Raw genomic sequence first — 11,888 nt, 5'->3', positions numbered from 1 at the left:
ATATATAATTATTTATTAATTAAAAAATTTATTAAGTTCAACTAAATTTCTAGGGTTTTATATATTACTAAAACTAAAATAAGATGATTATTTTTTATTTAAAAAATTATTTAACTTATGTTAGTTTAACTAAATTTCTAAAATTTACACTACTTTCAAAATATTTTTCCGGTGTTATTAAAGTCAGCTGTTTCTAAAAATAAATATCACTTTTTCGTTATCTCAACTTATCTTTTGCTTAAAATTTATCTTTCGCATTGTTGTATATGAAATTTTCCTTAATTTCAGGCTTCGATGCAACAAAATTAAGGACATTTTCATTAATTTCGTTCAAACGTTAATATTGAATTTTATATAGAAAAACACTTTAATTTCGTTGAAATGAAAATGAAATTAAGATTTTTGCGAAATTAAGGTCTGTCTGAATATAGTATTATTATTGACAATCATAAAATTCCATTTATCTCGTTTATTGGTTCGTAAACTTCTGTTGTGATATATGGCTCTTTATAGATATAGATCTTTCCAGATCTAGGCACTTCGAAGAAACTTATATTAGAGCTCCAGAATCTTTGAAAGCTAAATTTTATTTTTGCAAAGCCAATAAAATTACAATAATAGTGGATTTTTTATGCAAATTTATATTTTATATTTATTTATCTTTTCAAACATATCAAATTCTAAACGCAAGAAGAATCGGTTGTCGTTTTGCGAATGCCGAAAAATTATCAGAATTACCTACATTCAACGATCAAATTTTAAATATATCACGTCTGATAATTTTTTTGGGAAAATATAGAAATAAGAAACAGACAGAAATAAATAATTAAATTAAAAATCAAATTTTAATTTGATATCACGTCACAGAATCACTTGTGTTGGCAGCCAAAAGTTTAATCAATGTACCCTCCGAGCAATAAAAATTATTATTGGTCTGTATAAACCAAAGAAGATAAAGAAAAGAAACTAAGTGTTATACTAAAAATTGTGTATTAAATTTTCTGGATTATTCAAATAATATACAAACTTTTGTGTAATGAGGTGAAAATGTGACGCAGTACAAAATCAAAAAGCCAAATGCTATACAATGGTGCGTGATTATTTTCCCCACCCAGTCCCAACTCACCACGATATTTGCTATATAAGAGCACTTTCTTAGAAATTTTGTGGTTTTGTTTTGGTTTTTTGACATTGTTTTGGACTCTGCAGAAACTCCCCAGCTATGAAAGAATAAAAGTGCCCAGATGGACTAGCTCGGAAAAGGCTCAACATTACATTACATTGAAAATCCGTTTCGATTAAATGCACCATAGTTGCAAAGAGGTGTACAAATTACATACTAACAAAAAAAAGGCGGACTTGAATTTTAATTATAAAAGCAATAAAAAAGGTTATTATTTTACAAAAATATATAAATTATTAATTGACATTTTTTTACAGATGAAACGAAGAATTATCGAAGTTAAATAATTAACTTAAAATAATAAAATTTATTGTTATAGAAAAAAGGGAATATCTGAATATATTAACATATTAGAACTTAATTTGATATATACATATGTATATAATAAACTACTAATTATTTTTAATTAATTCATTAATTGTGCATGTTAGTTATTATTTTGGTCCTTTGAAAGTAGTATAATAAAGTGATTAGAATATTATATTTAACTTTTTTCCAAAATATAATAATTATGAAGACGGAAAAATTCTGAAGCAATATTAATATTCACACATACTTTGGTTGTGTGTTGTTATTGATATATATATATATATATATAATTATGTTAATTATATTTTTAACAAATTATACAATTTGTGGTTCTTTTTTTCAAATAAAGTGCATACCATTAAGAATTATATGTATGTATTTATGTTTTTTTTTTAAAATTGTATTTTTCTTAAATAAAATATTTTGGTGGTTAAGTCTATCGGGGAATTGAATACCTAAAGCTCGGGGACGCAACAGCAAGTATACTTCTGAGGTGTGACGGAAAATCCTCATGTATTCCATATAATTTCTGACACTACGGATTTCACGCGATTAAATTGATCCCCATTCTTTACAATGTTTTTATTAACTACTTAAGAATTTCTTAAATTTTAATGAAAGGATTTCTTAAAACTACAAAAAAATATGCAGTAGTAAAGAGGAGTATATAAATTTTTACGATTTTCTATATCTAAAATATTTTTTTGTGTATTATTATTTGCAAAAATGTTTGTATGTTAAAAAATTATATTAATATTAATCGTTTCAAAACAGAAGATTAATATAATATAATCTTAAACTTGATATATATGTACACGTACTAACTTCTCTAATAGATGCTAACTTTTGCTATAAATGTATTTTTTAAGCAGCATATAACATATGTATATAAATATATATGAATGATAAAAAATTATTTTTTTTAACAAATATTACACAATTTTTACACTTCGTCAAAACACTTTTATGACTAATTATATATATTTGCATATATCAATAATAATTAAGGCACTACTGATTTTAGTTGACTTGTTTTTTCTTTACATTTGATTTATAAAGCAAATTTAAAATTTTATTATAATGAAATTTATAAATTAATAAATTAATATACACAATGGATTTTCCAATAACAATAATTTATGCTATTTCTTCTTATTAGAAGAAATGGCGACATGCTAATATGTTACCATAAGAGTATTAAACATTTAGGTTATAAACCACACCGATTTTAATATTTGACGATTCTGGTATGGTGAATAAGTAAGAGAGATTTTTTTCCGATATTACACAAAGAGGCACAATTATTCAAAATTTCCGCTCAGTTTCTTTTCTTTATCTTCTTTGGTATAAGGAATAAACAAACGAGCTAGAATGATGCATATAAGCATACAGCATGATTGACCGCCAAAGTCGACATAAGAGTCTGTAAAACTTTTGAAACCAGTGTGACGAAATTGGCAACTTGTGTTTCATATTCTTTTATAACGGGATCTCCATCGGTAAAGGTTAGGAGCGAAATTTGCTGAGGTAAATTATTAGAAAATATAATGAAGTGTTCAAGTGTTTAATTGTTTAGAATTAATATTATTATAATGATTTTGAAGTTAAATAGTTTTTTGTAATATAGAAACTTTTTCAGACGGAAAACAAAACATAATGGAACTGGCGCCCGTCGCAAACGATCCTACGATAATAAATCTTAAAAGGGAAATTGTTGTTTTATATAAGACGTTATCGATTTATGGAAACGAAATAACTACTTTAAGAGATAAATTGAAATCCAAAAAGTGTTTAAAATGTGGACACGAAGCACAAAATCGTATGACAAGAGGTACCAGCACACGTGATTTGATTCCATCACATAATGTAGGTGTTCAGTTTCCAGATATGTTTCCAGATGCAGATCTGTATCCAGATCCAGATCTGCTTCCAGATGCAGATCAGTTTCCAGATTCAGATTTGTTTCCAGATCCAGATCTGTTTCCAGATCCAGATCTGTTTCCAGATGCAGAACTCTTTCCAGATCCAGATCTGTATCCAGAACAAGAATTCTTGACGTTCGATGAGTACTTGAAAGTTATAAGCTCAGCAACTCCTACTAATGACGCGGAAGAATTAATGCCGCCAAGTATGGATGATGAAACGTCTAGTATGGATACCGAACAGACAAATGTTTCTCGTAGCATCGATAACAGTACGCAAACAGATCCGAAACCAAAAAGAACTGTGGGTGAGACTTGTTCCATAATACACTTGATTGTTGATCAAATAGAAGATTTATTTACAAACCAAGGTATGTAATATTAATTAACATTTAACAATTAATAATCTGAGCTTTTTACAATAATTGTTCAATCACAATGTCTCCAAGAAATGAAGAAAGATAATGAAACTGAAGATGAATGTAGTGATGAAACACCAGGGAACGAAGCTAATGTGAGCCAGATGCCAGAGAAATGGAAACAAATTTGGGAAAAGAGAAAACAAAGTAAGAAAAATGAAATAAAAGAAATATTTTGAATATGTTATATGTTTAGAACAATTGTATTTGTTGTTGCAGAAAAAGTTAGACATGACAAAGTTGAAAGTAACACCAATGTAATGGCATCTGACCATATGCCTAAACTCACCATTACTCCGTCTAATAATATTTGTACCAACAACATTGACTATATTGGTATAGGTGAGTATATTGCGTCAAAAGTCTTGGAGCTTTATTATAAAAAGGATACAGGAAATGAAGTCGAGAGTGAGGAAAACATTGAGCTAGGCGCAGACCAAATTGCTAAGAAGTTAAAAAGCGCAAATACTTCTGAAAGAATGGGTAATCCTTTTGGACAAACATTGAAGCCTGTTTTTGAAACAAATATGGAAAATACTTTTGTAAGCGAAGAGAATACTTGTTTAGTTGTGGGTGACTGTGCTCTTACAAACATTGAAAACGCTTTGCAAGAAAAAGCTGACCCCTTTAAAGAAGCTTGAAACCTACTAAATTTTGAAAAAACATTTTAACTTTTTGATAACTTAACTTAATAACTAACTTATTTTTGTGTATATAGAACCAAAACTAATACTTTGAAAAATTATATTGTATGATAAATTCGGGATTTGATTAAAGTTAATGAAATGACGTTAGCTAACAACAGGGGACCTCTCAAAAGAAACAACTTCACTTATTCGCTTAGTGGATGTACGTACAAAATATCCGGAATAAATAATTTGAAAGACATTTTATCGATATCGTATTTAAGAAGTAGATATTGATTTCTTTCACGTAGTAATAAGTTTGTATCTTCTATCCAATTGTCAGGAAAAACTTATTAAATGGAACTTTTGTAACTTATATATTATACCAGAATATCCAGACCTTATAAGTAACAAAACATGGATAAGAAATATTTTATTTTGTTAGAATTTTTTGTAAAAAATTCAAAAAATCACCGGATATCCGTTATGAAAGAACTTATGGAATGTACTTACCTTCAAAGCATCAGCAACTTTTTTAATCAATTGACCCATTGGTGCCTTATCACCTAGTTGCTTGAGAACAGTCATAATAATGGTCCCATTAAATTCACCCATGGCTTATACTTGACACAACACGATTACGATTTATCTTAGAATATTTTTGCAAATAATTTTGTAAAATTATCTTAAAAGTATCTTGTAAAAAAATATATGAAGTCGCTTTCTCAACACTCTCAATTTGAACTTTTCTGAGAACTAAGAGCAAAAAACAATATTGAAATAAAAACTTTTCTGAAACTTATTCATATCTTAAAAATTCAAAAATATTCCAGTTAACTAGATTGTAAGAATTTCACTTTTCTATATAAGAAATGACTTTTTCGCACTTTCATTAAAACATGTAGTTTTTATCATTTAAAGTCAAATGTTTTTAAATTCGAATTATTACTTTACTTATATTGAAAATATCTTTATTAAAAACTCAATAAATTATATGTTTTAATAAAAACACCAAAGTAGTGATATGATGTTTTCATATATTATAGAACTCTTGTATTCCTAGTATGTTAAGTCGATGTAAAGAGAAACAAACTATTGTACTTTTCATTTGGATGCTTCCGTAATATTTCACTGATGGACTGATGCAATGATGGACTGATGGACAGATGCACTGATAGGTACTCTAACAAAAGTTTGTTTTGCTAATCCATTAGCAGGTATTCTTACTAAACCGTCTAAACTCAGTATATGTTTAACTCCAACAGATCTTGTGCCGTTTAGATGGTTTTTCATTTCTTTTATAACTATTTATAAAACTAGTAATGAACCATCTGCCTATTGTAAGGAATCACAAATTCATCTTAAGACTTACATATGAGCAGTTGTACGAAGTTGCTAGCTTTTAACGATCGGACCTATTTATATATGGGAAAGAAGGGGTGTAGATATGGTTTTTTACTTATTTACTTTTTGCTTGTACCACATAATTTTAAAATTAAAACGTATAATAATTTATATATATATATAGCAGCTTTTATTTTTTACCTTAAGTCGTTATTGGATTTTTACGGATGTTTTTCTTCATCATTCTAATATATTTCAATTCCGTCTACTATTTTGAAACATTTATTGTAGATATAATCTTGAAAGTTTAAAGAGGGCTTTTGTTTCTTTGGTAAAATTCTTCTCAATAATATATCACACAAAAAATTTAATATAAAATTAATATATTTCATCACTTATTTGTATATATTTTTAAAATATTATTACATATTTCATTAATAAAAAAAGAGATTTTATTAAATACTTACTTCTTCAGTGCCCTTATTTACCGCTCAGCTGTTGTTTATTGACATTTTACATATAAAACATTTGACACATATTTCAGGTGTCGTCATTTTATGCCTTAAATGAGCTGATTTATAGATAAAAAGCTTTTTGTATGGTAAATCATCCTCATTAGTGGCTATTATGAGCCTAAATGAGATAGTGTGAATGTGTTATAAGATGATTATTTTATGAAGATCTTCGTTTTATGTGTATACCGGGCTTATTTGCTTGTAGACTTTTAAAATAGAATGTCAAAATCTTGCTATACTCTGACATTTTCAGAGAGACTATTCTGTCTTTGTGTTAATCCCCAAAAAAGCTAACTGGGTATCAATTAATAAAGTCTCATTGTTTCGCTTTATTTTGTAGTTTTTCAAAAGTTTGGAAAAATATAAAGCATTGATTAATAGTTTATCTGTTTGAGAAAAGCAAACCATATTTCTTGTCTGTTGAAATGTTATTTCGAGCATTAAGAATGAAAACATACGTACGGGAGAAAATCAAGACTTATGACGAGATGTCTGAATATATCGAAAACAGACTTAAAATTAAAGAGTGGCTGAAAAGAGCAACTCGGACTGATTTGGATAACACAAGCTAAGAAATACAGGTCGAATTGAACAAAAGCCAGAACTAGGCAGCTACTAATACTGAACACAAGTGGCATCCGACTTGTCACAGGATTTCTCATTAAGCATTGCGATGTAAAAAAACATCTATCGAATCTAGGTATTAATAGAGACGACACCGTGTTGCAGGTGTTGAACACAATCTGTGTCTATAATAGTCTCGCCAGATTCAGACTTCGGTACTTATCAATTACCTATCCACTTATAATGGAATTAGACAACATCTTTCTAATGGACATAATGGCGTTCTTAACTGCTACTCATCTATGGAACTAAAGTGAGTGTATCACAATAATACTCAAAGGACGCAGAGACATGATGGCAAGTTCTTAACTCGTTTAAAATCTAATCTAATCTATCGCAGAGAATCACGTAATGAGTGTATATAATATACATAATAGGTCTGTTCCACAAGCTATTTGTAGTAATTTTGAGTAACATTGTGTATACACAAGCGCGTTCCACCAGTACATTTTTGAGCAAATGAGAGCATCAAAAACAACGTAACATCCCTGTCGAAATTTGAAAATGTTACACAGACTTTACTTGTACATTTTATTTCAAGTAAAATTTATGTTGATGTGTGAATCAGCTGTTTTGGTTTGAATTTAAATTTATGTATTGTTTATATCCGCGGCACTGGTGTTCTCACCAGATTTCACACAAAGCTGCGCTGTGTAAAGAGTTTGTACTTTACTTGTGTTTTACTTGCGTTTTACTACGAGTAGCTCGTGGAACAGAGCTAATATTTACATATATGGCATACTTACATGTGTTTTCAATATAATTCATAATATCTTACAAATAAACGAACTTTATTTCAAAAGTTTATGTTAAGTTAACTCCAATGTGTAAAAAATATTTACAAAAAAAGGAAATGATGAAGTTCTATTAAAAAAAATATAATTCAATGATACAATAAGGACAGATGATAAAAAGTTACACAAAGTTGCGTTCTTAATAATGTCCTGGTGTAGAATACATTATATCGCTAATGTATATTGAAAAGTAATTGAGTACGTATCCAGGCGTATTGCTTTTTTGCTAGTGAAGATTTGAAATTCAGTGAGAGATAAAAAAATAAAAGTGGCAACCACGTTCCTCTTATAAACTTAAACTTCTTACTCAGCTCCATATAGTTAATACTCTCACTGAAGTTTTCAAGTACTTTTTTACTTCAGAACCCTTACATTTTCTAAGAAAAAGAAGGAAATAATGTAAAAAACTTTTCAATGCATTTACATCTTTTTTTGCAATTTTCATTTTATTTTATTTTTCACGTTTTTTTTTATTTTATTATTTTTTTTAATAGTTTCTAGTTTTATTTTATGTTTTTAGTTTTACTTCCGTAGGCAATGTGTAGAACTACAGTGCCGAGTTGAAGTTTGTCCATAAGTTTTATTGAAATTAGCTCAAGTTTTGATATATTTGCAAAGTTCTTCTTGCTCATGTTAGGTTTGAGTCCTATTGGTATTACGGGCTTCAATTATCGCTATAATGAGAATTTCAAAAAAATTTTCTATATAAATTACTCTATTTCTGAGTTTTTATTTTTTTTGATGCCTTCGCATTCTTAAAATTTTCTATGATATTCTCAATTCTGTACTCGTAAAAGCACTTATGGGTATTTGAAAGACTATTTAATTAAGGTGAAAATCGTTAGAGCATATGGAACTGATTTTTGTTTTTTATGGACTTAGCCAAATAATTCCATTTACTCCAACAATAAAGCACGAAATTTTTTAGTAATATAAGAAATCCATCAAAATTTCGAGTAAATTTCGAACATCAAAGATTGTTCTCCTCCGTCGAATTTTCTTTTATTAAGACCCCCATTTGTCGATTGTAAACGTTTTAAACTAAACAAATAGCAAAATAATTGAACATAAATTATACTGCAGGTGGTGTTGGGTGAGAACGATATAAAGTAGGCATTGAACTTATTAAACTTTAGTGATCAAATTGGGTCACAACTGTGACCTGCAGAAAAATTCTTCTTCTCTCAGTTTGTTTTCATTCTACTAGAACGTATCTTACTAAGGTTCTGAAAATTAGTATAAAAATATTTAAGATAGTTTTATAAATTAAAAACAGTTCAAAAAAATTTCATGAACAACTGCACCACTAAAATAATGAGTGAATTCTTCATGAAGTTTGCAAAATTCGAATACGAACTGAATCATAAAATATTCATTTTATTCAATATATATAATATGTAGGTAGATAGTGCCGGCTGACTAAGACCACGCATACATCTAATAGGTTTGTAGCCATTCTCAATAATAGTGCTTAAATAAAGTTATAACCGCATTTTATGAGATAGTGCACTCCAATGTCAGGGACGATCCCATTAAAACTGGTGGCTCCAAAGACCTTATCTCAAGTTGTTAAGAGGATTGGACAGTAATAAAAAAAATGCTGTAAGATTTCCTAGATTCTCTAGTTATGTTCAGTTTACGAACATCCGTGGGTCAATTTATGCATATATAGTATATTTTATAATTACTCTAAATTGTTAATAATAATTTGTGGGGTTACATTTAAGAGAAGTAGAAAGAGTTAAAAGGAGTAAAAACTGCTAAGTCACAGTTCTGCGTTGTCTCGAAAATTTCGATTCGTTTCAGGTTCTTACTTCCCAAATTTTTTTTACTATATATCCAATATGTGAATTAAAAATGTTGCTCTCTTCAACAAAATTTCACAATTATTTTCGGGTTAATTAACTTAAAGTTTTAGTACTAATGTGAATTGAACTTGGCATGTGTTTTTCTTTTTTCTACAATTGTCAAAAATAATAATAAAAGTCAAAAAAGGTGAAGTTAGTGAATGAAGTTACCTTTACCTATACTTCATAATACATAAGTGTTATTAAAACTTTGATGGTAATAACAATTGCTTTATTATCAAACTTTTTCATTAAAGTAAGAATATTTGTTCACAATGTATTGTTTTTGTCTATCTATTTGATTACCAAATAACTTATATTTCATATTTTGCGCTCGACTTTTATGCATTATGTGTCAAAATAGCTTTATCTACACCTGCATCCCATCAGTGTACAATACAATATACTTACATAAATGTGTACGGGTATTGCATATATACGAGATGTATGCTAAAATATACTTCCTTCCAAATCAAATGTCAAATAATACCTGGGAATAGCATTGCTATAACACACAACTTTTGCATTTTGTTTCGCTGAAGAAGCATTTAGTAAATAAACTGTCTTCCACGCCACCATAGCTACATTCCTTTTTGGAGTTCGTGGCAAATACTAGGATACTAAGATACTTTAAGACTTACGTGTTAGTTTTAGGTATAATTCGTAACAGAGCAATTAGAATAGTAAATGAAATATGTTAACTTATATGTGTACTCGATATTTGATATCTATTTTCCCTTTTTTCCAAATAGTATTTCCTCAGTTTAATAATTTTTCATACGAATATACGCAGAATTTCGATTTGATTTATTTAAAATTTTATATTGAAAAACTTATTCGCATCTCGACTATTGTCACGGAATAGATCGAATTATAGAAGAAATTATTCTATTACAGATAGAATAAATTATACACAAATCCTTCTTGCGTCCTGTTCTAGTGTTGGATTTGAAAGTGTAGATTCAAGATATATATATATATATATATATAATGTATACATAAATAATACATAAATATATAAAAAAATTACAAAATACATTAAATATATAGCACATAAAAAAATTATTTATTGGCTTTATTAGATATTTATACAACATACATATATAATATATAACCCCCATCTAAATGTTCTGGCAAGCGCTTACTTCAATGTGTTGTTTCTTTATTCATAAATTGATTCAATTTTGAAAGTTTAACTCTTCTGTTCATAGAATGCTCATGCTTTTATTTTTATTGATAAGATCTAAATCGAAAACCCGAATGTCAAATAGAGAGATATTGCACTTCAGAAAATTCGAAATATTTAATAAATAAATAACTATAGAATATTTCACTATATTTATTGTTTATATTCAACAAACGACTTTGAATTTAAAATACAATTGGCGGAACCTTACTTTCCACATAAATATTTAAAAAAAAATAATGAAAATAGAAGAAGTAGCTGAAAATACAGAAAAATTCTTGAAAAATATATTCAATAGTGGGTTTAAATTTAATTTCTTCTACCTTTAATTATTGGCTCAAACAACTTTTGTATATTCAACAGCTCATGTCTTCCAATCAAGCTCAGAAACTTGTTGATCTTATATTTCATTCCTGAACCAATCATGATAATTAAAGTCCTGTCTTATGTCATTTGCTTAAAATTTTTTATTATTTCAGTTAAAAATAATTAACCTCATTTATTCACATGAGACTTTCAGTAATGAAACATTATCCTTTACATCTAATTAGCAAATTCTTAGGTCTGTTACAATCTCTTTACTCTCTTTAGTAATGAAAGGAGACTTTAACATGTGTTCACACAGCACAAAAAACTGTGCAACAACCAGCCTATTTGTCAGAGTTAGTTCTCTTTAATTTCTCGCTTTTCTCATACCTCAAAAAGTAATAGCCATTGTTGATAGATACTTTATAAACCTTCCATAAAGTCGCTACACAGTTGGAATCAGTGTACTGAAGTTAAGAGAGATTATATACATATATAAAAGAATGTAATCATATATACACACTCAAATCAATCTCTTCATTTCCGTTGAAAAAAGTTATAATACAATCTAGTATATAATTTGATTAACCCATTGCCTGACAATGTTGCGAAAACGCAACAATTTTAACGCTGTATTCAAAAATTTTTTAAAATTTAACTAAAAGGTTTTTGTGCTTATAGTTTTTTTTGTACAATAGGACTATGATTTATCTACAATATATAATTTTTTTTTTTGACCTGAGTTGTATAGATACAATTTAATGGAAGATTTTGCAGAGCCGTCTTTGTGTTATTTTAAAATTATACGACTTT

General features: G+C 28.2%; 3 protein-coding genes across 4 annotated transcripts in view; 2 read left to right on the top strand and 1 right to left on the bottom strand.

Annotated features, from left to right (window-relative positions):
• Positions 1-5,240, bottom strand: part of LOC119688892 — a 57,376-nt gene extending 52,136 nt beyond the window's left edge. The window contains exon 1 of the transcript XR_005253317.1: positions 4,973-5,240. The gene's annotated coding sequence lies outside the window, so the exon portion shown is untranslated. The remainder of the gene's footprint in view (positions 1-4,972) is intronic.
• LOC119688877 (spindle assembly checkpoint component mad1-like) overlaps positions 1-11,888 on the top strand; it is a 124,846-nt gene that overhangs the window by 77,200 nt on the left and 35,758 nt on the right. The window lies entirely within an intron of this gene.
• Positions 2,614-4,963, top strand: LOC119688878. The gene is made up of 4 exons (XM_038103543.1): positions 2,614-3,019; positions 3,132-3,785; positions 3,864-3,980; positions 4,053-4,963. Exons 2-4 carry the CDS (start codon positions 3,149-3,151, stop codon positions 4,472-4,474), a joined length of 1,176 nt encoding a protein of 391 aa, XP_037959471.1. The 5' UTR covers positions 2,614-3,019; positions 3,132-3,148; the 3' UTR covers positions 4,475-4,963.

Source organism: Teleopsis dalmanni, chromosome X (assembly GCF_002237135.1).
Source record: "Teleopsis dalmanni isolate 2A chromosome X, ASM223713v2, whole genome shotgun sequence".
Taxonomy (NCBI): domain Eukaryota; kingdom Metazoa; phylum Arthropoda; class Insecta; order Diptera; family Diopsidae; genus Teleopsis; species Teleopsis dalmanni.
This window is presented reverse-complemented; position numbering and strand designations above follow the sequence as displayed.

What these genes read in the sequence shown, in the direction of transcription:
- LOC119688878 (XM_038103543.1), top strand. Translation starts at nt 3,149, where the DNA reads ATGGAACTGGCGCCCGTCGCAAACGATCCTACGATAATAAATCTTAAA. An exon ending in AGATTTATTTACAAACCAAG is followed by an intron (nt 3,786 to 3,863) that starts GTATGTAATATT and finishes AATGTCTCCAAG; the next exon opens with AAATGAAGAAAGATAATGAA. An exon ending in TTGGGAAAAGAGAAAACAAA is followed by an intron (nt 3,981 to 4,052) that starts GTAAGAAAAATG and finishes TTGTTGTTGCAG; the next exon opens with AAAAAGTTAGACATGACAAA.